The following is a 27,837-nucleotide window of genomic DNA, read 5'->3' as shown; positions in this document are numbered from 1 at the left end:
GTTTAAGTTGTAGAAGATGCCTAAGATGCAAAAATAAAGAATTATGATACATACTACACTGTTTCTTTTAGGAAGCTTAGAAATTGGCTACTCAATACTTACTGAAAGCTGATATGTTTAAACTGTTAAGAAGTAAAGACACTTGATACCCACCTTAACTGGGTAGGTAGAAAGTAATGCTTATTCATAGGAAGTCAGTGTGCCCCACAGTTCACTATCTGGCAACCCTACTATCACAGTTTCACTTTCAAAATTTTAAGTTTATTCTTTTAAACAGAAGCAGTCTGAAAGACAGAAAAATCTTTTTAACTGGATGCAGCAAATTCGGGTGTTTTCCTTTATGTATTTGTCTGACTAGCTAAGGTTATCTCAGATCTTAGTAACAGACTTTATAGGAAAAAAATCCTGCTTGTACCCAAACAATCACCAGACAACATTCCTCTTGTATGAAAATAATATACCTTTAATTTATTTACAAGACTGACCAACTGGATGAAGTGGCTGTACTTCAGATGCACTGCAAGAGTTTTTGTTAATGAACGATGCCACTATTTATATGTCTGTATTTTCTTGGTATCAGTTATAAATCATACAATCAAATGAATCATGAAAGGGTTGTGAAGAGTGGGACAAAAGGAATGTACACAGCAGTAAGAAGAGAAAAAAATCACAACAAAAATATTTTTATACCCACTTTCAAAAATTATCATTTTTATGGTCAGTTATCAAACTGGTTTTTTCACTCCTTTTAGATAATATGAATTGACTGATTTTTTGACTTATTATCAACATCTACAGTAAAAGCCAGTATGTCTCAAACTTGCATGCTAACTAGTAACATCTATCCCTTGTAAAAAAGTTTAATATATATTGAATTCTTCTGGGAGCTTTGACATCACTAACTGGTGAAATGTATGACATTAAGATAAGAAAATAAAATTGTATTTCTTACCTTTTGGCCAGCCATTTGCAACCACAAACTAAACAGCTGTTAGTATCTTCTGTTATTTTATATATCCCATAAAAGTGCATGTAAAAAAAATCTCACAGTTTCTAGGTAGCATACAATGACAAGAGAGTATTGGTTTCTGATACATTCAATTTGATAAATCTATGCACTAAAATGAACAGATGCAGACATTGTGGTATCAGTTCTTTATCTTTGGTAAAATGATTTCGATTTATTACAGCCGTATTTGCTCTGATATCCATTTTGAGTATGGTCTGCTGTTACTTAAACCAACAGGAAACATTTAAATGGATATAAACAGTATCAGTGTGTGATTTAGTACATTCATGACTTTCTTCATACATTCTTTGAGAATGTTTCTAGCACATGGGCAAAATGAGCAAATGCTACTATCTATGATTTACTCCCAGTTTAACACAATACTTTTACTAGTTCTTGCCATCAGGAAAAACCATTTTGTTTTCCTTTTTAAGGGATCAACAGGAGTCTAAGAACAATAAATTCTAAAAATCTGAAGTAAAAATATCAAGTATTTTGTACTTTCTTACAAATGCTAAAATAGAAAATTACACTGGAACTGACTTAAAATTTGCTATGACCCATCTAAGTAAACAACAGAAAAGGACCACAGAGAACATCAACACTTGCTCCAAGGTGTTCCAGTGATGCTCTGTAGGCAACCACTGTCTTTACTGTCTTAAGAATCCATGTTTGACTCTCTCTCACCATTTCTATCAGTATTAAAATAAAAAAAAAAAAAAAAAGAAAGAGAAAACTAGTTTTAAAGCAGCACTCTCCAGTGACAATTCATACAGCAAATCCATATTGGGTTCTGGGTGGTCTTTGTTACACTTGAACATATTAATGATGCAAACTTGACCATACGAACCTAAGTTATACATACACAGTTATGTCTCCAAATAGCTACTAATTACACTAAAACAATTTGGCAAAGTGAGGGAGTTCAGTATCCCTACACCCAAAATATCCAGATGCTGCTGCATTCATGGAAAGAATGAGTTACATTACCACAGCTCATATGCTGTGGGACCCTGAAACACTGGACTTCATCCCAAAACCAATCTTTGCACATACTGTTTATATATGCAATTCAGTATCAACACTGGAAACCTTTGGAATCATGATTTTGATAGAAAGTAAGGTCTAAAATTTTTTTAAGTTCTTGTTTCAGGTCTTTTTGTTGCTGCTGTTGCTTTTGCTATTTTACAAACAGGGTGCCAAGCAGGTGATGGGAAGACATTCCATGGGTATGGGCTTGGGTCTGTTCTGCTGGCTCTACTCAAGACGAGTAATCCTCAGTCACTCCAGCAGTTACACTGGACAAAAAAATAACAGAACTCACAGGGGCAGGATCAAGCTTGTGGTGTCAATACAAAAAAAAACCATTCACATGGTGTATATGCTCATGTCTCAATTCTTCAACAGTTAATTCTTGATTTTAGAAATAAAACCAATGTAACAGTCAAAAATGCAAATGACACCATCCTGACCCACTCTTTGACACAGTATTATTACTTTCAGTACCTCAAGATCATGAAGAACAAAACAAGTGTGAAGATGCAGTTACTGTAGAAGCAAAGTCTAATATTCCAATGATTTCCAATGAAAATGGCACTTTCAAATTTAAATTAAGCTTAGTCTACACATTTCAAAATCTGAATGAATTAAAAATACTGTTTATAATGGTACAACGAAAAACTGCCCTTGAAGAGCACAACCATTAAAAAAAAATTTCTTTATTATTAGAAAGTGATAGAAAAGGAAGATGCAGAAATGGGGAGTGGGGTAATAGTTTCAATACATGTATTTGCACCAGCGAGTATCATGCTCTTAGCGAGTCATTGATAGCTGTCACTGATGGTCTCTACCCATGTACAAATGTAGTCAGCCACTTCCCACTGCTGCGGTGCCAACAGAAATGCAACACACACATTGAAACACAACAAATTTAGTGCCTCACTGTCCCAGGTGCTGAGAAGCCTCAGCTCCCGACAGGCCCTTCAGTCTAAACCAAAGCATACTCTTGACAATAATTTAGTGGTCTAAGTCTTAGCAGTTTAAAGAGCCCGTCACTTTTTTTGCTTTCTTTGCTTTTTTTAGTATATCACACTTTTTTCTGTTAGGACGCCGGCATCTTTCATCGATGCTCGGTATACATTCATAATGCCACACTTCTTCCATTTTCTCCACAGGATAAACTGCCTCCACGTAATGACGGATCAATCTCAGTCTGATGGGATCAAGCTGTTTTTTGTTACAAGCACCTGAATGGTTGTACTGCAGTCTCAGATTCTCCGGAGTAAAGAGTTCAGGAAAGAGTCTTACGAGGAGCCTGGCAGCAAAGTTGCCAACTGACAGGCTCTGCTGCACTATCTCTCTTATCTCCTTATCAGACAACAAATACAGAGAAGGCACAGGGAAGTCTGGATTAGGAACAACAAGTTCATCGAGTGGTATCTTGCAAAAATCCTTGCTACTTCTTTCCGGTGGCAGTGGAGGCCCTTCAAATTCTTCCCGAAATCTCTCAGGGTTTATTGCATAGGTGAGAAATTCCCTCCTGTCAGGCCCTGGCACGTGGATTTTCCGTTGCTGTTGGTACGAGCGCCTTTGCTCCGTGTCTCTTCGTCGACACCTCTCGTCAAGCTTCCCAACAAACTCCAATGTCCACACTCTGTCATTCTTTGCTCTGGGGTACAGTATCTGCACATAATGTCGAATTAATTTAATTCTAGTGGGGTCGAGCTGTTTCTTGCCTAAAGATCCGCTACAGTTGTATTGCTTCCGTAAGTTTTCATGAGTAAATAGTTCAGGAAATAAGAGAACAAGCAATCGAGAGGCAAAGTTGCCTATGGAAAGACTGCTTTCATATATGCTTTTAATCTGTTCTTTGTTCAACAGGTAGTCCGGGACAGGGACATCAAAATCAGGAGGGGGAAAGTCAAGTTTGTCAAAATCTATGGGTACAAGCCAAATTTTTTTTGACCGTCTGCCAGGTTTTTCATACTCAAAACTGTCTTCCACTTTTATGATTGATACATCATCTGGTAAACTAGAAGAATCGTAACAGTCATCTCTCATCTGGTCACATTCACTCCCATCCATATACGTACTTTCAAGCTCATCATTTATTCGCTGAACACACTGCTGCAACCAGGCTTCTTCTTCTTGCACATCTGGGAAGTAAATTTCAGTGTACCTACGGATTATTTGAAGCCGATGAGGATCCAGCAGCTGTTTTCCAGAGTCTCCAAAGCAGCTGTACCTTTCAGCTAATTTTCTGTGGTCAAAGAGTTCTGGAAACAGTCTGTGTAACAAAAAAACAGAAAACTCCCCTGGTGAAGAAGCTTCATCTAAAAATTCATTGAGATCCTGAGCATCCAGCATGTAATCTGAGGCAATGACATTACTCCTGTCCAAAGACAAAGCTTCTTCCTGCTCTTTATCCTCCATAAAATGAGAGGATTCGACCTGCTCAGTCTCATAAAAACTGGATGATTGCACATTCTGCTGACTGTTTTCCATTTCCCTTTGAGCCCAAAATCTATTGAAAAAATCATTGACTTGAGGCAAACACTCCAACTGCCACACAGCTGTATTCTTCACTGAAGGATAACAAACTTCCACATAGTTACGAATAAGCTGCAGATGAAGAGATTCAAGTTTCCTTTTGTTGAGAAAGCCACAGGCACTGCAGCTCCTGCCGAACTCATCGTCACTGAAGAGCTCTGGGAAGAGCTGCACGAGCAACCGGCAAGCCAGGTCTCCACCTGATGTGCTTTGATCCATGATTTGTTTGAGTTCCGTGGAAGTCAGCTGGTACTCCGGGGGAGGCTTGAAGTCTGCAACAGACTCTGATGGACTGACTTGCTTCTTAATTCTGCTAACCTCCAGAGACAACAGGTCAACTTTACTGTGAAGCTGAGTCATATTGGTATTGAGGGTGTTCAGCGTGTAAAACATTTTCTGTATCAAAGAATATATATTTGATTCTGAATCTGCTGTGGCTGCTGCTACTGCAATGGCTGTGGTCGAGTCTCTTTTGCGTTGGTCATTCAAAGTCCGAATTTGCGAGGGACTGCTGGGGTTGATTTTTTCAAACAACTCATAAGAAGCAAACTGCTCTGCTCCTGGTGGGTTCTTCTTCTCTGTGATTTTGTGGGAGATGCCATAGAGAGGTTTTTTATAAGATGGAGTGATTATGTCACTGAAGGATTCTTCTTCACAGAGCCATGTTACATTAGAATTCTTGTTCTTGTTTGGCTGCTCTGCATTTACCTGAGTGGGTGAGCCAGCATCTCTGTTCCTCATGTTTGAAAGGGAGCCCTTCAAATGAATAAACACTGTATTAGTAAGACTGCCTTAAAGATACTAGCTATAAATATGTGCCCCTTAAGCAGGCATTGTTACATAAATATGCAAAGTCAAATTTTCTCCAGGGAACTTGTTGTGTTAAATAATAAAAATTAATAAATTCACTAGGAAAAATAAAAATACAGTAAAGGATTATTTAGGTTTCATTTTTATTTTGGCTCATGGCTTTCTCCATGGAATAGAAACGCAATAATAGTTCTTAGTACTCTCTACCCACAGAGCTCTAATTACTCCCCCAAATTAAGTATCATTAGGCTTCACCTTGCATATGAGGTCTTGGGCTGTAGAGAATTTGGGTGGCGACAAGTCAGCAACAGAGCCAAGAATAGCATCTAGATTTTCTGACTCCTAGTCCTGTGACCTTGCCATTGCCTCCAACAACTGCATTTAACATTCCAGTACTCTCTTAAGGTTAGTTTTTGAAAATGTCACAAAGGCTATAAAACACAAAAATTATGCTTATTCTCTTTTTTTCTGATGTGAAAGGTTTATACACAGGGTTTTAAAAAATCTTTATAATGGTGCAAAACTATTACACAAATCTTAGAAATTACTTATTTTTTAAAAGGTATTGTATTTAAATAATAAAAATTTAAAGTGAAATGCACCTTGGTATTATCTTTTTAAAAAGGACGCCTAAGGGAAGATTTATTTCTGAAAGGCAAGGAAGTTTGGATTCATGGATTTCTAATTTTCTAAATTATTTATGTAAAACCAGCAATGAATTCTTAAGGACTTCATGTTCTCAATTATTTGTAATTATTTCTCATTGCTTGAAACTGGAACCAAGCATTTTCATCATCTCACAGCAGATATGTAAGGCTTGGGTGATTGGGGGTTTTTTTTGCAAACACATGGATATTGCAAATAATTCTTAGAAGTTAAGCAGATACAACAGAATCAAAACCCAACATACAGAAATCAAACATGAGAAAACACTCCCAGATTTGTGAATGTTTCTATACTGAAACAATGTTCTTGGCTTGTTCTACAGAACATTAATTAGATAAAAAACTACAGAATTTGCATTCAAGTATTAAAACAAATGAAACACAGACTTCAGGTGTGAGCTGAGAGCCATAAGAAATTTGAAATTCTAGTGAAGACCCCATTATGTCCTACAGTGAGGAACTTAAATTAAGATTTCTTTCTTATGAAACAGAACTGTAACTCCTGAAACCAATGTGGTCCCTATGTGTACTCACACTTGGCATCTGCTTACTGCAGCGACAAATTGAATCTAATTATTTTTTAATTTCTAATGCAATGTATACTCAAAAGAGACTCAGAAAGAACAAGCTGGTTTCCACTCCAAGTTTAGAAACCAGCATTCAATTAAACTGAAGCTGTTTCCAAGTTCTGCTCTCACTCACATCGTATTAACCTCCATATGGAACCTTGTGTTTGCACATCCAAAGCTGTGTGGAGAGATGATCAAAAGAAAACATAACGCAAAGGCAATGTATTTCAGCATGCAGAATCCCTGGCTGTGGTGGTGCCTAGGACTCCTGACTTCCAGCTCCCATTTAGAAGACTGTCCCACTCCAGTCTCACTCACAGAACAGTCCCACACACAGAACAGCGACCGGACTGCGAGCAGACTGAAATCCACATTGCCCTCACCTAACTGCAGGCTCCTACGCTGGGACTGAAGTTGTCATACACCACCTGTACTTGTCAGTGAAGAAACAGAGGTAGTTCCAAGTGGTAACAAGCTCTGCCACATCACCTGAAAGCAGGCCACGGAAATCTCCACTGACAGTAAGCACAGTACTGCTCCCCAGTCAGGCACCCAAAGTGAATTACAAAGCTTTTTTCTACTTTAGATCAAAAGAACAAAACAAAACATTTCTTATACAAACAGTGAGATCTACCACCTAAGTAGCTCTTTCATTAACACTCCTGCTAACCAAGAATATACCAAATATTCCTTCAGAAACAGCATATGACTCTTTCAATTCCTTTTCTACTACTAAAATACCTTGCTACTAAACAGCTTGCCACAGGCCACCAGAGATCTGTCAGTTCTCATATGACCCCGTGCTGTTTATTTTCCCTAATTAATTATATAATAAAACTTGGCAATATGAGGGTAACTCCTATTAATGAGCACCTCACGCACAAAGTCAGGCCAAATCAGAATGTGTATTAAAGAACATGAATTCATTATTTTGACAGTAAGATCATCAACGTTTGCAGTCTCAGTTTTGGACACGGTGCTCTGGAGCTCATGCTAAGAACTACAGCACATCTTTGCTACGATGGCAGCTGAACTTCTGCCTTCACTAATGCAGCTACCAGTGGTCGGATCTGGCTGTGCGATGGATTTGCATTTCAGAATATTTGCATTTCAGAAACACATAGCCAGCATTCTACTAGCAGATGACAAAACATTTGGGCCTTAAAAATATTTAAGGATATCTTAGTTCAGATGCATTCTCATTTTCTTTTCCTTTGCTTTTAATTATCTTGTCTATAGTTTCCATCTGGGAACAGCACTATCCACACCATAAATACATGGCTTTTGTAAATACTCCAATTTAACTAATTAGTTTTCTGTAACACTGATTTTTAAACATCCATGAATTTCAGATAATACTGCACCCATTTAAGATGATCAGTTCTAATGTACAATCAAAAAAGAAGCAAAGGTATGAGACTATGAGACTCAGTGTACATAAGATAGTGCTGCTTTTTATACTACAATTGCACAGCAAGTTTTTATGTTCTAAACATTTAATGAACATTTGCAAAATGCAGTATTTTAGAAAACATCAACCAATACCAGAAATTGTGAAATAGTCTCTCACATTCTCTCCTAGAATCCTAAGCCAAGTTTTAAAAGTTGCTTAGTTATTGTTCTGTTTGGTGCTCAAGTCCAGCATTTATGACCTTTGTTATGCTTAATAAACAAAGTCTAAATATCTGTAAGAATACAGTGCATAATATTCAAGCATAGGAGTAAAGAATAAAAAATACATGAGCAAGAAACATAAAAAGATTCTTTCAGACACATGAAAAAAGTGTTGCACATGAATTTTTCAAACTTAAGAGTCTTCTACACTTTGTGTTTTTAAAGAAAATCAGGGAAAACTAATTTCTGATTATGAAGTGGTATTCAGAATTAAAAAAAAAAAGTGAAGTTTTCAGATAAAAAGTAATTAATATAATTACCAGCCCAAAAGAAATACAGTTCTGTTTATATCATAGATAGATGCCTATGTGACGTGCAGTAAAAATATACTACAAGCACAACATTCTTGAAAATAATTAAGATTTTTCCACTGTTTAAATAGAAATAGTTAATAAAGTCATCAATTAAAACAAAATACTGGTACTAGAAAAGTAATTAACTTTAAAAAATGCTGTTAAGATTGAGGACTATTTCTGGTTGGTTATTTAACTAAACATGCTGATTCACTGGGGTCAGCCAAGAATGAATTTTCATCGTTATTACTGGGTCAATTTCTGATATTATAAATCCAAAGTTATAATTAATTCCAAATTAAATTTTAAAATTTATTAATGGCAAACGGGAAAATGCAAAGCAAGCACAGTTCAGAGACCATTATAAAGCTCTTTTAAGAATCTGAATGCAAGGAAAACAATTGTAAAAGAAAAAGAGAAAGGAAAAGAAAGAAACCGTGTAATAAGATTAAAACCTACCTACCACAGGCATTCAGGGGAAAAAACAGCCCTAAGAAGTCGGAGAGATGATAGTCAAGAAAAAGAAACACGGAGACATGGCTATAAAGGAGACATGAAATGTGCAAATACAGCATGGACTAACTGGCTAGGTAGCAGAACAGCAGAAAAGGATACGTGCATTAGAATAGGTCACAAACTAAATATAACCCAGGGCCTGAAGTTATTCAAAAGAGGATGAATTTGAATCTAGGTTATTTTAATAAAGTGCTGAGTGTGAAAAACAGGAGGTCATTTTACTGCTCTAGAGGGTGGCAGGAGAGATGCGACTATCCAATGCCCAACACTAGTCTTTCTGGACTCTCAAAGGGAACAACAAAAATATAAGGTGACCTCTGAAGAAGAGATGGAAAAAAGAGAATTTTAATCTCAGAAAGGAAGGACTGAGGGTGGACAACATCACATGAATTTTCCCACATGGAGATGATTTTTCTAGGAATGGATGATCACTGCTCTCCCTACTGAAAAGAACAAGGACAAAAAGAAACTTGCTGAGTTTCAGCAGAGATTAAAATCCACCATGCCTAGAAACACTACATCAGGATCATGGAAGAGACTGGGCATCTCCATCACTGGCTAGAGAAACATCTGGATTGTCCCAAGTGGGATGCCACACCAGATGTTGTAATACATTCTGCTCCTGATATGGCTCGCATCTTGTGCATCCCTGCATTTTTATCTTTCAAGTAATACACTAATTTATACTGGTGTCATTGACATTAAATCTTTGTGACAGAAGAAAGAATTACAGCCACTGAGGATCTAGGTGAAGGACTGTGTGACGTGAGAGGGACTGTAATCAGAGACATGCCCAGTTACTCCAAACCACTGCCCCTTCCTACGTTACCTGATGAACAACAAAAACATAATTCACATAAATGAATTAACCTATAACTGTATTTCATAAATATGATCACTCCCATGTTATTTAGAGAATACCCAGACGTGTGCAAACTGGCTTAAGATTAGCCACATTTGCAACAAACTCATTACCAATGTAAACTTAGTTACAAGACTTGTATTCTACTTATAGCAGCAGTGAATTTAGCCTAGGAAATCAGTCATGTATAGAGAAGTCACCTCTTGTGTAAAGCGTCTCTTCTTCACGCTGGGTAAGGCATCCTGCTGGCCTCCTGACCCATCACAGCCAAGGGAGGTCTGTTTCCGTTTGTTGGAATCCTGTAGGCAAGTCACTGCGCCATCCAGTGAGTGTTTCTCAGCAGATCTGGAAGTTACTGAGCAGTCTAGAGCTTCATCTTCATTTTCTGTTTCTACTTTCACATTTTTTTTAGGAATTTTTACTGAAAAAAGAGAAGGTTTAGAAAGATAAAGCACCCTCTCCAGAAAACCATGACATCCTTACTACAACGTTCTGTGGTTTGTTTCTTTTTATGAAAACGTGTTTTGAAGAACTTCATTATTTTTATGACTTCTATGGTAAGTGTATGTTGAGGCCACCTCAAAGTAAAATCATACAGTTTTCCAGTAAATGACAGTTTCTTCTCCAAAGAAGAATCTAAAGTATAAACAAATAATGTTACATACAGGAGGAAGATTTTTTTTTGAGGAGAGAAAGAATGTAGAGCAGAAATAATAATGACTAACAAAGATAATGCCCTATTTTAGATAACTTTTTAGAAAACATTAATGTAATTTGTCTTGATCTAACTACATTCTTTATTAGGGGACGAAGGCCTTAAATCAACAAGTGTTTTTGCCTGATCAAAAGTTGTACGAAGTATAATAGTTTACCTTCATCATCATCAGTGATTTCAGCTGAATTCATCTTCTATCTCACTAAAGAACAAAACAAAAATACAAAAATAAGTATCAGCATCGTCTGGAATAAGGAAATATCTACATCTCCTCTTGCAATTACTTTTCATCTAGAGAAAGTGTGAGTTAACAGCCCACAGAAAACTTCCAGTCTTTCCAGTCTGTATATTTGTAATAACTAGTTATTTTCAGTAACCTTCATGGCCATCTATAGACCTGTCAACATGCAAACTATACTGTCAATAACATACAGCAGGTAGGAAAGTATTTAAAACCATACGTCTTTTTCTGGTATGGAGAAAAGTAAAAGTCATTCTAGCCTTCTCTGTAAAGTGTCTTGGCAGTATATAAATGGATGTCAACTGTATTAAACTCTTTGCCCTGTACAAAATCACTACTATTACAGTCAAACATTCATATTGTCCTTGTGGGTGACACAAAATCATCACAGAAAGAAAACATCATAGATAGTAACATACATGCTGGAGCAAATTTTTATTTTAAAATCTTTGATATTTTGATATGGATTGCATCAATTCAAGCAGAATAATGCACACAGATCTACAGTAAGTCCATTTCCTCTGTCAGCCTCAAAATAATGAAGTTTTTGTAGGCAAAACCAAATATATATATAATGCTAGCATGATTTTAGTGTTACTTCTCATGTGAAAAACTCAGCTGTATTTCTGTGTACTTGAAAACTAATTTTGCAAGTTACTTGGGGGCAATCATCAATCTCTGGACATGTTCCTAAAGATATTCTAAATCTTTGGAGATCTACAAAGCAAACAACTTAATCAGATACCACTGACCCTTACAGGGCACGCAGCTGCAAACTGACACTCTCGACTGGTAAGCGGGTGACTGGCAAACTGTCACGCTGCACTCATGCTCCTCTACACACAGCATTGTGTTTACCTGGCCCCAGAATATTATTGCTTTACAAGTGCAAGTCAATAAACCCAGTCAATCAAAAGTGTACATGCAGCCCAGGAGTGGGAATTATAATGAAATTAAAAAGAGAGATAGGGAGAGAAAGACAGAGAATCTGTTGTGAAGGGGAAAATAGTCTGTACCTCTCTCCTGAATAAGGTTGAATAGCTTTTTTTTTTTAATCTCAAAATACTGTTAAAAAATTCTGTAAACACTCGAATGCTGTACAGATATGAGTTTCAATTTCTAGGCAATTTGATGGCTGTAATGGAAACTACGAGGTTCCATTCTGGATTAGATTTTGTATGATTTACAATGGGTGACACCCAAACAAAAGGTGCACAGATTTATAAAATCAGCTTATACTGGGCCACCCTTGAAGCCAAAATACTCTTTGATGTGCTGATCCTCCACATGGCCCCTATATACAGCCTTGTAAAGGGCATCCTCAAGGGGATAACATGAGATTGTCTTCATCATCACATATAAAAATAAGTCTCTCTCAGTTGAACATAGAGCTACTACAGACCCCTCAGATACTGACTCCCTTTACCCACCATAATTCCCTATTTCAGGACTTGCATTTATTAATTGATCTATATATAAATTATGCCAGCTTAACAGTACTGTAATCAGGTCACTTAAACTTTTGCAAACTCTCTAGAGACACAACAGCGTGAAACTAAGTAGCCCACACAAATTTCTAAACCACCTGATAAGCACTGGCATGGGTTAATTCCATGTCTTACTAACTCAACAGTATTTATAAATTTAGACAAAACCACTACAGCTCTTCATGAAAAATCCTACAGCAGTGTACTTCTTACAGCACCATCAAAAAGCTCTGCTGGACCTTAAGAAAATCCCACAGTACCAACTGTTCATATTTTACCCTGATATCCCACATACATTGATAGTCACTGTCTGGATCTCCCTTGCACTTTTCCAAGCTGTACTAGGCTTGGCTCTGAGGGCTGTGGTACAAGACCAACATGTGCCAGTACTCAAAGGAGTGTGACACATTGTCATTTTGTGAGGGTCTGAGGTGACAGTAAGCAAATCTACCAATACAGGTATAGAATATCTAAAATGGAAATCAGAATGATTTTTCAGGTAATCCTAGACTGCCGTATCAGAGCAAAGCAGTAAAACATGTTAAACACAAAGCCGGAAGAGAAGACTAAAAGGTGGCAGTGGATAGAACAACATAAAATATTTAGGAGGGGATATATGGAATTATCTTTTCTTTCTAATTCCAGCTATTACTACTATTGAAATAGGAAGGATGCTTTAGAAGAATTCCTATCAGAGAATAAAATCAAACTGAAAGGAGACGATAAATGAGGATCTGAAGAGCCACTATTTAACACTGGAAAAAAGTGAAAATTAAAGCAAAGCAACAGTTAACTTCCTGAAGGAAACAACATCAGGAAGACAAAAGCTACCCTGATTTCTGGGCAAATAATATTGAGTCAAAACACTGGTTCACAAATTTGAAATACAGTGTTATTAGTTGTTTTTTTTTTAATTTGAAAACTGCCAGAATACAATTAAAAGTGAATAGTCAAAACAAGTGTCAGAACCAATGAGGCCTACAAAGACTCTGCTCAAAGACCTGAGCTCTCTGGTGCCAAAAAAAGCACAAGCTCCAACTTCTTTCATTTTTGGGAGCCCTAGTAATAATCTCTTTCCTTATCTAGCTTCCTGTCTTCTTTGTGAGATTTTTAAGAACTCTGGTATTATGAGAAAATGAAGGACACCTAACATATAATGGCTTCTGTTAAGAGACAGGATTCAATTGTCCCTTTGATTTCCTGCCTCACAGCCCCACCTGCTCCCTCGGTCAAGCATGGGTGCCCACCTTAACCTTCCATCTTGATAAACTGCCAGAAAACAACTCACTTCTCTTTTTTCCAGGTTACTTTCCTTGTAATTCATAGAGGTAAAGGGCCCGGCTCAGGAGTATACACAAGGTTTGTGATGGAAAGGAAGAATTAAAATCTCTCCCCATACCAGCGAGCCACTGGCTCTGTTCAACCATCTCGCTTATTTCACCATCTCGCTTCAAATTTGAGTGACTAGCAAGCAAACAGAGAGGCACCAACAGAGCAATTGCATCATTGCTTCCATAGGAAATTAGGATTTATGGAAAGGGGGAAAGTCTGTATCTGATCCTGAGCATGTCTGTGCATGCACCCCCATATATATAAGGTTAACAGTAATTTTGTTGCTTGTTTCAAGTCCACTAAAGATAGAACATTTCATTCTCTTTAAAATACTGTTTGCTGTGCATCAGTACTTACGAATAATAATTATTTCCTCTTTAAAAGAGGTAGCAGTGTCAAAGTCTGTTTTGAGGTAGCATTCTGGCCCAGATTGTGAGAATAAGCAAAGCTGAATTAAAAAAAATCTTAAAGATCTTGGGGCAAAATACTGCAAAAAGCAATTGAGTAAGAAATCCATACAAAGCAAATGCCCAGCAGTTGTTCCTTATCATGTTGAGTATGCAAAACATATTTCAATCTTGTATGCATTTCTTTCAAAACTTAAGATAAATATACTTATCATCCTCAGCCTAACAATTAGTCAATGCTATCCAGAGGACACCTGTCAGCAAGTTCTAGGAAAGAGTGAACACTCTGTGCTGAAGTTGGGAGCCCACGCCTGCAACTGTGACTGGCAGAGCAAGCAGCCTTGGCAGCTCTATCTTGCTGGGATACAGACAGATGCTGCAGTACATCCTGTTTTCTGGTGAATCCTCTGGAAGAAGGATTCCAAAACACACCAAACACCTACAACATCAGCTACATCAACAGCCAGATCCAAGGGAGTAGGGAAAAAAGGGGGTTCCCGGCACACTTTGGCTGTCACTATTGGCCAAATTCCCTTCCCAGAGATCCTGCTCTCCCTTCTCATCAGACTAGGCAATGAACAAGGTAGTTCAATGAAGGGACTTAACACTCCCCACTTCCATTACTGTTGCTTAGACATCTGCCTCTATTCCAAAACTGTACCAGGTCTTGTCACTTAACTGCATTGTTGTATCACTTTGGTAATGACATTCCACACTGAAATGGCATTACCCGTGGTTAACAGAGAAGCTCAATGCACAGTGCAGTGCTGCGAGTTCCAAAGTATGGAAGAACACCTTAAAAACAAGGTTTTGGAATGTTTCTCTGTGCGTTCAGTGTTAACTACCACCCTGATGCTGCTTTTGCACGTAGAACAAAACATGTAATCCATTTATTAAAAATGCACCTACCCAAAAAATGCACTGAAGCCTTAAGGATTTAAAGCACTGGGGTACAACAGATTTTATGAGTAAGGGAGAAAATTGCTCATACTCAGAATGTATTTCAGTCTCATATCATCTAGTATAATGCACATTGCTACTTAAAAGTAGCATGAAACTGTACCTAGTTATTGATACACAAAATGAAACTGAATCCTAACTGATTCATAAGTTACATCTTCCCATAATGTGCATTCTCCTCCTCCTATTTACCACCTAACAATTACTCATGCGTTTGTCTCGGAGGATGCTTTCCTGACCTCTCTTATGATTTTGACCATTGTAAAAGCACAACACAAGGAGAAAAGATCCTGCTCATAATGTTAAGATGAAGGCAGTTTCCTGCCTTTGCAATCATTCTTAAAGAAAGCCTGACTGATCACTTTAATATCCTAACTCAAAAAACAAATGAAAAAATTCCACCAGAAAAAAATACTGCTGTTCTGCTGTTTGTAACTAAAGAATTAAGTCTTTACTCTTTGAACTCCCATACCTAACATACTAAGTTCTAACAAATGAAAAAACATAGTGTGAAAACCACATAGGAAAGTATAAAACTGTACACATGCTGCAGGTAGAAAGCAATTCTGATTTCATCACACTTGTTAATTGTTATCATAAACAAAAATTAATCATTATCTTAAATAAGATACTAAATAGTAATAACAACAACAACAATAACAATGGTTATCAGTTTTGTAGAAGCTTGCTGTTTAGAATGTAAATGGTTGCATAACATTGTACTGTTCAGTTCACTAACGTATGGTAAATGTGTAGAAGTTCCTTCTTGTTTGCACATCATCCCACTAAGTATTTTAGCTTCTTCATGTAGGTTGGAAGGAATGTCCCCAATTCTTCATTATCAAGCCTAAGAATGTTATTAAAAGCACAGGGGTTGAGACATTGTGTTTTACATTTATTCCCTTTAAAGCCTCACGGTGGTACATTGCTTCATATATAACTCAGGTCATAATGAAAAGTCTTCTACTCGAGTGTTGCTTCTAAGGAGGTCAACTGTTCTTTACATTTTGGTCATATGTTAAGACATACCTGTTTGCTAGTAACATTAAATATGTGTTTGATAACGTGTGGTATAAGCTGCTCAGTTTCCTTTGCTTTCAGCATGTGGTGAAAGATACAACACCCCTCTTACAGCACAGATATCCTAGTAAAATTAAATAAATGACAGGAACACCAAAAAAAAAAGCTGATCTTTTAAGGAGATTACACTGGCTAAATTTAACAAGATGTGTACATTGAACTGCTGTTTAACAGCCAAAATTAGCAACTCCTCTTATACATACCATCCTGTAACAGGACTTCACAAAATTGCAATGGTATTACACTACGTAATTAGAGTGTGATTTATCTAGAGCCAATCAAAACCACTGTACATATATTCATTCTCAGCAAGTGACAATGATTGATCAATAAATCTCAGTGAACACTCAGGTGTCTGGTCCGGCTCCCTGTCTCTGGGTCTCTGCCTGTTCTTCATACGAAACATGCCCTGGGTGAACCACAGAAAGCAACCAATGCTTCCCATGGGAAGCCCAGACCCTTGAAAGCTGGTGTGGGTAGGTGGAAGCAGCCCCGTTCCATGCAGCAGGTGAGCAGAGGGCTGCTCCAAGTGCCTGGTGACAGTGTGAAATTCCGTCCCTCGTGATGTTTTAGAAGACTGATTCCTACAGAACAGTTGGAAATAATGAGAGGAAACAACGATTCCCAACAGCCAGCTCTGCAGTCTCGGAGTCAAAAAGCACTGGAGGCGTGTGCCCTCTGCTCAGGCTGCCCAGGAGCTGCCTCCTGTTCAGGGTGCATGCTGCTTTCCAGGCTGTCTCTTGGAAAGCTCTCCTGCTGGGCTGAGAAGCAAACCTAGAGAACTGTGAGTTCTGCATTCTGCTTTGGGAGCCAAGTAATCTGCATCTTTTATTTCCTAGCTGTAGTACTGGGTTCAATAATTTCAATATTGCAATTATCCTCGGGGTACACTTGATTCCTCCAATTTTTTTGTAAAAAACAATGCAACTCAAATTCAATTCAACTGAATTAGACATAAATACCACTTCAAAACTGAGCTGGAAAATGTATTTCTTAGAGGCAATGTTTGCCTTTTGTTCACATCTATGAGCCAGTGATTTGACTTCAAATTTTACGTAATTTTGTCAAGGCCTTACAAATTTTGAAGAAGCAGAGGGTTGAAGAAGCCCAATACCTGAAACCACCTTAATAAAAAACCCCTACCAAACAAACAACAGGTAACTTATTGGAAACTGATGACCCGTCTTAAAGAAACTGAGATATGGATGTTGCCTCATTTAACTGAGCAAAGAGCAAAATGCAAGTAGACAATCCATTTTGAGGTAGTGAGGTGCTGCAGTGTTGTTTCTCAATAAAATTTGTTCTTGATATCCAGTACTGACACTTGTAATATTAAATACCATAGGAAACAGTATTCCAACATTACAAACGTTCTGACTGCAAATACATGAATAATAAGTTCTAAAACTACAAAGAAGAACATTTTAAAGAACCAGCAGATGTTCCTGGAAGCATTACTCTTATGGACAATAAAAATCTCTATACTTAACATAGTTTGAAAACCTCTTGCTACCCTGTGAAGAAGGACATGAAGCCTCAAGTCTCCATTGAAACCAGCCTGCAACAAGGGTATTTTTCCAGTAGGACTTATAGGACATGTTCTTAATTTGGGTCTTTCATATTTTGTTTTAGTTAAGTTGAATATGCAGTTTAAGCAATTTTTAAAAAAAATACAATCCCTCTCCTCAGTTTTCTCACAATTTGCCTAAAACTGAAGTTTTCTCAATCTGTCCTCTGTACTTTTACCAAACAGCAGTTTAATCTTGCAGGGACCAGCAAAACACTAACCTGGTTTATTTCCAGCATTAATGTATGAATTTGTCTTTTCTTCAATCATGTGTTTTCCACTGGTTTATTAAAAACATTTTGCTTTCCCCTCTCCCTTCTCACTCTACTTTTATTTTAAAATACTGTTTCATGTGAACTTTGTGCAGACAGTTTAAATTCTCCTCCAAACTATATTCAACTTTCGTTTATTTTTATCCACGGAACTCACCTAAACTATGAAAATACTTAGCAAAGATAAAAATTCAGTTGGTCCAATGTTGATTTTGATTTAGCAGCAGAAGAAAATGCATCAGCATATATTGATAATTATTTGTTTTCTGAGATGTAAATCATTCAAGTTGGAAGCAAAGAAAAGGCTTTTCTTTCCCTGCTTAGATGTCTCTGCCCCAAGGGTCAAGGCATACACTGTGTTTATAGGTGGCACCGACAAACCCTACTCACACTTCAATCCAAAAAAACTCTGGGACTGCGTCAACGCTATGTGGAAGCCGTCACATGGCTGTTGGCCTGCCGCCGGCTCGCATTCTGCTGGTTCAGAGTTTGTTCCCTTCTATTTACAAAGGGCTGTGTGGACACACCGCAGGGAAAAGTAGGGTAGAGGCAGCGGGCGACCAGGGCAGGGGAAGCGGGCGGTGATCGGGGCAGGGGCAGTGAGCGGCGATCTGGGCGGAGGCAGCGGCTGATCAGGGCACGGGAAGCCGCGGGTGATCTGGGGGGAGATGATCGGGGCAAGGGCGGCCCGTTCCCCCGCAGTGCCCTTCACCGGGCCCCTCAGAGCGCGACCCAGCAAGGACCGACACGAATTCCACCGGAACCACCCGCCCGCCGCTCCTCCCACCGCCTACGATAGGACAGGCGGGACCCTGACCCCGGCCCCGGCTCCCGGGAGCGCGTGGCCCCGCGCCGTCCCCGGGGGCCCGCGAAGCCCTGGGGCGGTGCCGGGGCGGGCCCGTGCCGGGGGCGGCCGGTGCCGGTGCCCGGCAGCGCGCGCGCGGCCGAGGTTCCCCCCGTGCCCACCGAGGGGCGGCGGAGCGGCCGCCACGTGGGAGCAGCGCGCGCGGCGGCGGCGGCGCGAGGCCCCGCCCGGGGGCGGGCACTGCGGCGGGGGACGCCCCGCGCGCCCCGCACGCGGCGCGGCCGCGGCCGCTTCCGCGGTCAGACCCACGAGCCCGAGGCGGCGGCGGCGGTTGGTGCTTCCGGTCCGAACCCTGCCCGGGCGGATCTATGTGGCCGGCGCGCGGGGGGAGGGGGGGAAGGGGTTAAGGTGAGGCTGGAGGTGACGGCGGCGTGACCGTTCCACTCTCCCCCCCGCTCCCCGTCGTCCCCCTCCCCCAGCCCCGCGGATGGAGGCACCCGGGCCGGGAGCGCGCGACCCGCGCCGCCGCAGCGCCGCCGGGAGCGGCGAACAAAGAGCCCTCCGCCCGCGCGGCCCCGGGCCGCGGGCAGCCAGGGGAGGGGCCGGCCCCGCGCCTCCCGCGCCCCCCCCCCCCCCGATCGGTCTCCCCCTCCCCGTTCCTCCCCCACCCGCCGGGGCGGCGCTCCCCGCTCGCCGTGGGGTGCGTGGAGCGGCGTCCGTCCCCGCCAGCGGCGGCAGCGGGACTTACCTCTGCTCCGCGCGGGGCCACGGGAGCCCCGGGGCGGCGGGGGCGGCTGGAGCGGCCGCCGCTGGTGCCCGCGCTTCCCCCCCGCTCTTTGTGTGCGAGGGTCCGCGCGCTGCGCTCTCGCGTGACGTGACGGGACCGTGTGTCATTTCCGCACAAGGACACCGAGCCCCGACCCGCCGCGGCCAGCGCCACCCGCCGCCCCGGGGCAGGGGCAGGGGAGGGAGGGAGCGGGGGTGGGGGGGAGAGAGGCCCGCTCCTCCCCCCTCCCTTTGCTCCCCACCCCCCGCCCTCCCCGGCGCTGCCACTGGGAACGCGCGCGGTTCCCACTGGAGACCCCGCGCGCCCCCGCCCCCGCGCCGCGCGCGCCCCGCCGCCCACTCGGTGCCGCGCGGGCAGAGGCCCCGCCGCTGGGGGGGCCGCGCGCCCGCCCCGCGACACGCCCTCCCCCGGACCCCGCGCCCGCACGTGGGGCCGCCACCGCTGAGGGACACGGCCCCGCGTGACGGGACCGGGGACGGGGACCGGCGGGGACGGGGCGCGCTCGCTGCCGGCGGCCGCCGCCGCATGGAAAACGCGCTCCCCCCCGCCGCCCTCCCCGGCCCTTGTGCGGCCGGGCCGCTCCGCGCTGTCTCGCGTGGACGCGGCGCCCGCGCGCCCCGCAGAGTCAGGTGGCGGGCCGTGCACGTGCGCGCGCGGGGGAGGCGGCGGGGGGGCGCGTGCCCACGGCAGGTGGCGGCGAGCACGTGGCCGCGCGCGGGCGCACGGTCCCGCATCTCCCCCGCGCGCCTTCCCTACACCCGCCCGCCCACTCGCGCCCCGCCGCCGCCAGGCTGCGACAGAACCGGGGGGATCCGGGCCATCCCCGGGCGGCGTCGGGCTCCGGCAGGGCCGGCGGAGGGACCGCCCGGCAGTTCCCAAGACCCCGGCCGCGGGCGCATCGGTTGTGGATCCCGTAAATCCGTCCCCGAGCCGGCGTGCCCGTGGGTCACCCCGGGGCAGCCCTGCGGGCGGAGCTGGGGGACGCACCGAGAGCTCCTCGCACACGCGGGCTGTGACACCCGCACGCAGCCCCGGCCCGGCCCGGGAGGCTCCGGCCCCCGGCGCTGCCCGGAGCTGGCGGCACCCGTGGGAGCGCTGCCCGCCCGCCTTTATGTGACCTTAAGGCGGGTTTCTGTGCTCAGCGCCGAGTAGCAAACGCCGATGTTTGGTGCCGCGTTAGCCTGTACTTAAAAAAAAAAGTTATTTCAGTAAGTTGGTTTAATTCAGATCCAGTCTTTTTCCCACGCTGGTTAAACACGAGACCGCTTCCATGCTCTGCGTTTGGGGGGCAGATGGCAGCAGTGATTTATAAAACAGACATTGCATTCTTTTTTAATTAAGTATCCTTGTAGATTTTATCTTCCCTGAAATTGACAGGAGCATATAAGACATTACATTAGTCTGCCAAATCATACGTGCCCTTTCGACTAACAGCTTGTAGAAAACCAAACTGTTTCCCAAAGATTAAAAAATTTTAAAAAATGTGGGCGAGCGAAATCTGGTTTTGTAACCTATGGCCAGTTATGGCAGTTATATTTTTTGGCTATATGTAACATACCTTTGGAACTTGGCAGCTTTGCGTGAAATGTTTTACTTACACAATAAACTCGGCCAGTGCTGCCGTTCCTAATAAATAGATTAATTTTGCTGTTCACAAAAGTACACAGCCAAGTGCTCTAATTATATTGTAGTTGGTTTTTTTTTTTTTCCCCAGAGTAAAAGAAGTTCAGCCTAAAGATGTTTATAAAAGGTGTTTATTATAAAATAAGTAGGTGCGGGCTGATACTGCCATGATGATGGATTCTGTGCAGCGTGAAGGATGTATCCGATAGAAGTTACACGGCAAATGCACACCAGGCAAGTGGCAAGTAAATGTGAAGGTAGAACTCGAGCAGTGCTATGAATGTAACAGATTAATAAACCTTTCGTTTGTTATCTCAAACTTTTTTTTTTTTTTTAATTAAAAAGCAATACAAAAACACATAAGTCAACTGAGAAATAACCGGGAAAAATCTCAGATAAATCTTCTGCCCCATAAATAGCTCAGCACTTTCCTAATCACATGCTGTTTCCTCAGAACTGAACAATACAAAGAGTGCCTCTTAAAATAAAAAATCCTCACCATTTCAGATTTTTGGCGCTTTCTTTAGAAGCAGTTCTCTAAAATTTTGTTCTTCCACTTATGTCGCTCTTCTAAATTTGGCATTTGGGACTTTTGGTGTGTTTACAGTGTCACAGTCCATGAATAATTTTAACAGATAATAGTTTGTTGATTTTAACTTTGACTGCTCCTTTTATCATTGCTGTTGATAGACAGCTGTTCAAAGGAGCCCTTAAAAGCGGGAACTACCAGCATTGTAACTCCTCGGATGAATCACTCCAAGGAAGGATACATTTTATTAACAAGTGTTCTGCAGTTAGCGCATCATTCTCTCTTTGGAGATAAAGAGCACTTCCCGCTACCTTTTCTGAGCCTGTTAGCACTATGAGCACGGAAGTTTACAGTATGATTTGCCCCCTCCCTTTATTGCAAGGATAATTGAGGCTTTTCTTAAAGGGTACCGTGTTTTAACACCTGGCCCAGCTGCTAAGTAGTGCTAGATCTCAGTTGGATTTTATTTGAATGCTTTACTTAGTGGGACTGAGGAAAGGCAACCATAAGGCAAGAGCAAGCCAGTGGAATCCCAAACTCAATTTCAGAGCCCTTGAGAAAATACTTGCCAGTTTGAACTCCACCTCATTTCTGCTCTATAGTGCTGGCCTGAGGCATTGTAGCTACTAGGGACTCAAGCCCAGGAGGAGACCTGAAGGGCCTCAGCTAAGCATAAAGTAGCACGAGCATATTGTTGCAATAACAGTATTCAATGGAAAGGGAGCGAGCCAAGTTGTCTCCAGGCAATGCAGGTAGCAAGCTTAGATTGGCTTCCCAGCCAGACAAGCCACATTTCTTTTCACCATTTGAACTTGTGCTATACACGTCATTTATTCAAATGTTCATCTTTCCCCCACTTTGTGCCTTTGGCTCAAAAGCCACTCTGTGACACTGCGGCAATCTCTGAAAAATTCCAGGTCACCGGGGAGGGGAGTAGTGGTGCTCTAGCAAGAAAACTCTTCAGTAAAAAGATCACCATTGCTCTCGAATACAATGGGCCATTACTGACTTGACCAAACTGCAGTGAGACTTCAGTCATGCCACCAACACCGATGTGCTCAGAACCCCAGGGAAGCTGAAAGCACTGTTTGCACTTGTATGGAGTCCTCGAAGGGTGGACTGTGGCAGCTCCTTAGACCTTCACTTGTAGATACTCCAAGGTGCCAGCCTTCCGCAGAGGATGCCTTCTCTGAGTTAGTTCAAAGGATCTAGTCGGCTGGAGATTCCCCTGGGCAAGGGAGAGGAACCACGGTGGCTGGCAGGGAGATGGAAGAGCTGCCAGGGCTCATCCCTGAGCTGGGATTCAGAACAGCTCAGTGTGTTGGTGCTTGGTACGACGACAAGAACCAGAAGAATGATCCTAAATTTAGAAACCTTTTTGCTTCCTGCACTACAAACATTTAGGACAAGCAAGAATCCAACTCGAAACATTCAGCAAGGCTTTCTTGTAGATCTTTGCAATAGCCTACAGCACTCAGTAGGCAGAGATGTGGCATGAGATGTCAAAAGCACTTTCAGCAGGAACTAATTTTGGGAGTTTCATTCTGTAAAAGGTATTGCTATGGTACCAGTACATCGTCTATCACTTCACCACATCTTGAAACTAGGCCACCTTGCAGCCAGACGCAAGAGCCATGGAGTCTGGAAGGAAAGCAGACGAGAAACAGTGGGGTGTGGAGCCAGTTCCCTGAAACTTATATACATTTTATGTTAAGACTCTAATCGGAAAACAAACCCCCTGTGCAAAAAGACAAGCCCACACCAGTAACCTTTTCTTTCTGCTGCTCTTGGGCTGACTTTCAGTGATTCCCGTGTTGCTGGCCACAGTGTGCGTGCAGCAGGCAGGGGAAGTGCCCCCTCTTGCAAGGCAGCCCAGAGCCAAGTGGCTGCTTTCTGGAATACAGTGCAATTTCTCAACCTGAGTGTGGTTCCAGCCTTTGCTGGAAGGGTGCTTGTCACTGGGGACAGCCAAGTGGATGGAGTCTCACATTTACTGCGGGTTCCTCCGGGCTGGCTCGGGCTCAGCTGGGCTGGATGGAACGGGCAGGATTGCCCTCTAGAGGGACGTCAGGGAGGCTGGCCCGGCCCCATGGGTGCCCGGCTGGTCTCGGAACTCCAGCGGTGGCAGGAGTCAGGCACTGACTTACCCAGATCGGGCAGATACTTAAATTAGGCAGCTTGGAATTCACCTTAAATTATTTAGGTCTGTATTTGATATAAATAAACTTCAAAGAGACTGAATATATTATGGGGGAAAAAAAAAAAAAAAGAAAGAATGCATGTTCCAAAATCCTCTGCCTTGAATTAAAAGGGTCTGAAAGGCACCATTAAAAAATCGGTCCAATTAACTCATCTGATTTCCAGTAAAATGTGTTCTGCAATTCAACGTTTATAAAATGGCAAATAAGGCAACTTGATAACAAACTTTGTATAACTTCGTGCTCTTCACTGCCAGTCAGACTGAAAGGACATGGACGTGTATGGACACATTGCACAGGAATATCTGGAACTTCTGCTGGCCCACAGGCGACAATACTGAACAAGTAACATGCTGCGGGCAATATCCATACATTGCTGTGACTCAGGCAGAAATGAACAGTGGCAGACACCTGAACTTTATTTATATTTTTAAACTTCTTGTGGCTGCAAGCAGTGTTGGAGGGTTCTGCCAGCAAAATACTACTCTACTTGGGAGTGCCAGTTAATATAATTGCCTTTTTTTTTTCTCAAGAAACAGAATTGTTACATGATATTCTGCATTTCTTTAAATTTTACAGCAACACTGCTTCTTGTTCTTAGATACAATGATAGATGCCACTGGAAACTTCAAAATTTGCTGTTTAGCTAGACTTCACAGAGATGGGCAAGAAGCATCATAATTGTGTTGCTTGCTGAATCAAGGATATCAAAACAGAGAATATAAATGGCATCTTTGGATTTTAAAAACAAGTCAGCTCATCTCCAAGTGCGTGTGGGTTGGAAATCTTAGAGTTTAGCTCTCAGAGAAAAAGTTTCAAAAAAATGAACACTCATTATAAGAAAACCCTTTTCTAGCCTGAAGTAGCACCAGAGTGTATTGGCAAGACAGCAGATATGTAACACTTGAGCACTAAAGGAAGAAGAATTTTATATAAAAGCTTAAAATAAAAATCATATTGAAGCTGCAGTGGAAGAGTACAGCAGAAATGTAAAGGAGCTTCAAGAACAGAGTAACTCAACCCAGTGAACAACCTAAATTCTCCTTCTGTGCTGCAGCAGTTTACTTAGACATCAGTTGCATCCATAACTGTTTAAAAACTGACAAATCTGAGCAACTTCAGTCTTGGAAGCATAAGCCTCTTTTAATCTCTTGGCAATGAAATCGCAGTTCCCTTTACTCTATGTTAATTCAGCCAAGAACTTCGCCATTGTGCGCTCTTTCCCAGCTTTGCATTTAAAAAGAAGTAATGCTCACTTAATGCACAGTCATCCTATTATCGACACCATAACTAACTCTGAACAATCAAACATTTATCCCATAAAGGTCTGTTTGCCAAGTTCTGTTTTACATCCAGAAGAGGTAAATACAGCCTGGAAAGTCCATTCTCTCAAAGACGTCCACATCTCCCAGTCACGAGCAAACAGCACACTCTCCTTTGTGTGCTTAACGCTCAGTTCCATATCTTGCCCATTGTATGGAGAAAGAATATTTTGGACCAGTTGCATAGACTCATACTGCACTAAAATATGTAAGTTCAAATGTTTGCAACAATATTAGAAAAAAATTTTGAAGCAATGTAGAAAACTAGGTTTCTTTGAGAACTCAGGTGGATGATTTAGCTGCTTTTTTTTTTTTTTTTTTTTTTTTTTTTTTTTTTGTCTGTAAACTTACTTTTTTCTTCAATCAAAGTAGCAATATTCAGATTGTAGGAATCCTCTTTGTTTCAGGTCCTGAAACTGAAACAGCTTTTTGAGGTTTTTTGAGTTCCAACTGCTTCTGTCATGGCCATGTGTTAAACAGTCCTTTTCATAAAAAAAAAGTCAGTGTCTTAGAAGCAGCTAGGGATCCTCCCTTCTCAGTCTTTGCACTCGCTACTGCCGGGAAGCTACTCCTGAACCTTGCTCTTTGGATGGATGGGAATCTTCCCTTCTGAGTTTGTCCTAACATGAATCTCTGCCTCATGGCTACTCGATGCCTTAATTCATCTAGTTATAACCCATCTAATATAACCTAGTCATACCCTACAGTAGTGACTTTGAGAACAATCGTGAATTTAAAAGGTCAATGCATTTTATCCAACAGGAATTTCCCTTTGAAATTGGTGAAAATTCAATCTGGACCGAATTTTTAATAAAAACTGTAGTTGTGGGGACCTGGGTTTACAAGAAGAAAAAAACCAGCCACTTAGTGGTTATTACTACAATAGAATGTGATTGAAAGCAATTACTTTTTATAAAAGTTTGTGTAAGAAATACTTCTAATCATTAGTAATGTGATCACTTTTAGCAGCAGCAGTCATCTGTAAGAAATACTAGATGTTTAAACCCTGTTTATTTTTCTGCAAAGATATCTTAGCATATTACATCTAAAAGCCGTGTATATTGCTTGTGGTCTTGCAGCATGTGAGCAGACGTAGGGACATTCACAGTTTTTATACTTTGGATATAAATAAAATTGTTTGATTAAAAATAAATCTTACTAATACAGACATTTTTTCTGTAATGTTCTCCTGCTAAACCCATTTTTTATGAAAATAATGATGCAAGCAACTAAGTGTAATTGTAGAAAATTATTGCTAGTGATTTGCATATGAAATACACACCTTTTACAGCCTCTAGTAGCATTGTTCAACGAGCTTATAAATAGTACAGCTGAAATGCTGCAAACAGAAAACAGTTTTCGATGGGCACATGCTATGAATGAAGAAATGTTCAGACACAATGTGCAACTTGGAGAGCTTTCATCAAAACTAGCCAAGAGGGAAAAATGCCTCATTTCCTAACCACACTGTGTTTCAGATAAGCTGGTCACATAGAAAAAACATCATGCTCCTCTGCAGAGAGTAAAGCTTTTCAAAATAAATGTTCATATTCTTTTCTGGGGGAAAAAAAATAATCTAATCTATTGGAACTTGGTTTAGATTTTTCTAATGGCTTCTGCTTAACATTTAATTTTTATAATTTGACATTTAATAACTGCTAAAATTTGAACTTTGCAGTCAAGGCCAGTCATTTGCTGTAGTCATTGAAGGCATAAAAAAAGTCTAGTTTTAAGATATTGTTTTTGTTGCAAGTAAAATACTTTTGTGTACAATTTTAAAACAAAAAAAAATGATGAGCGTTGCTCGAATAATAAAGCAGAGTATTTTCAGTCTTTGATATTTGGGGCAAGGGGTAAAGGGAAGAAGACAAAGTGGAGTAGGGTAAAGAAGGAAATTTCAAAGTAAGACTTTTTATAATGTTGCTGCAAAATTGTAATTTTCCTACACAATATATCAAAATATGCCTCAAATGGAATTTTATATAGAAATTTCTTAAAAACCAGATAAATCTGAGAACTACTTTTCTAGTTATGAGTGGGACACCTGCCTGTCACCATTAGCCAAGAGGAATGTTCTTGTATTATACGATCCCTCTTTTCTCCTGCAGACGGACTTGCAATTTCACCATGTGAAGTCGGTAGAACACTGCTTTCCAGTGTAGTAGGTAAACCACCTTGTTGCTCTTTCTGTTTTGGAGAAAAAGGTTGCTTTTCCCCAAGAGATGCACACTGACAAAAGCATTTTGCAAATAGGCATGAATTAAAGTGAACTTCACGAACTGCAGAGAAGGGATCTCCTACACAGGGGGGAGCCCGAGCATTCTCCGGCTGTTGTCAGGGGCTGGGAATACGGCAGGAACGCCGGGAGCTGCGGGCAGAGTCACGCACAAATGCAAGTGCATGAAGGGGTGGACAAAGGTGACTGCATGACGCTTTGGTGTATTGATGCCAATTTGTTTGTCACCCTCTTCTCCCCTTCACAACTCACAGCAAGCTCTGTACTTTATATTTTTGTTTATTGTAAAAGCATTTGCTGCAAGAATTTTAGCTTAATAGCCACTTTCT

At 41.6% G+C, this 27,837-nt stretch overlaps 1 protein-coding gene across 3 annotated transcripts; it reads right to left on the bottom strand.

Moving 5' to 3' along the window:
* Positions 1–62: 62 nt before the first annotated feature.
* Positions 63–19,759, bottom strand: BEND3 (BEN domain containing 3). Of its 3 annotated transcripts, XM_082276559.1 has the most exons (4): positions 19,562–19,759; positions 10,820–10,864; positions 10,148–10,368; positions 64–5,314 (listed from the first exon to the last, which is right to left on the bottom strand). In XM_082276559.1, exons 2-4 carry the CDS (start codon positions 10,851–10,853, stop codon positions 3,041–3,043), a joined length of 2,529 nt encoding a protein of 842 aa, XP_082132685.1. In that variant the 5' UTR covers positions 10,854–10,864; positions 19,562–19,759; the 3' UTR covers positions 64–3,040. The 3 variants fall into 3 exon arrangements, with proteins under 3 accessions (XP_082132687.1, XP_082132686.1, XP_082132685.1); XM_082276561.1 differs by lacking the exons at positions 10,148–10,368; positions 10,820–10,864; positions 19,562–19,759 and adding an exon at positions 9,029–9,256 and having other exon boundaries at positions 63–5,314; XM_082276560.1 differs by lacking the exons at positions 10,148–10,368; positions 10,820–10,864; positions 19,562–19,759 and adding an exon at positions 9,033–9,256 and having other exon boundaries at positions 63–5,314.
* Between the last annotated feature and the right edge of the window lie 8,078 nt (positions 19,760–27,837).

Source organism: Coloeus monedula (assembly GCF_965178545.1).
Source record: "Coloeus monedula genome assembly, chromosome: 2".
In the NCBI taxonomy this organism is placed as follows: domain Eukaryota; kingdom Metazoa; phylum Chordata; class Aves; order Passeriformes; family Corvidae; genus Coloeus; species Coloeus monedula.
The sequence above is the reverse complement of the archived record's forward strand: the minus strand, read 5'-3'. Positions and strand labels throughout refer to the sequence as shown.

Bases quoted from the DNA above. Each gene is read 5' to 3' on its own strand.
- BEND3 (XM_082276559.1), bottom strand. From the start codon at position 10,853: ATGAATTCAGCTGAAATCACTGATGATGATGAAG. The intron at 10,369-10,819 runs GTAAACTATTAT...CTCTTTTTTCAG, and splicing joins AATCACTGATGATGATGAAG to TAAAAATTCCTAAAAAAAAT. The intron at 5,315-10,147 runs GTGACTTCTCTA...ATTCATTTGAAG, and splicing joins AGAGACGCTTTACACAAGAG to GGCTCCCTTTCAAACATGAG.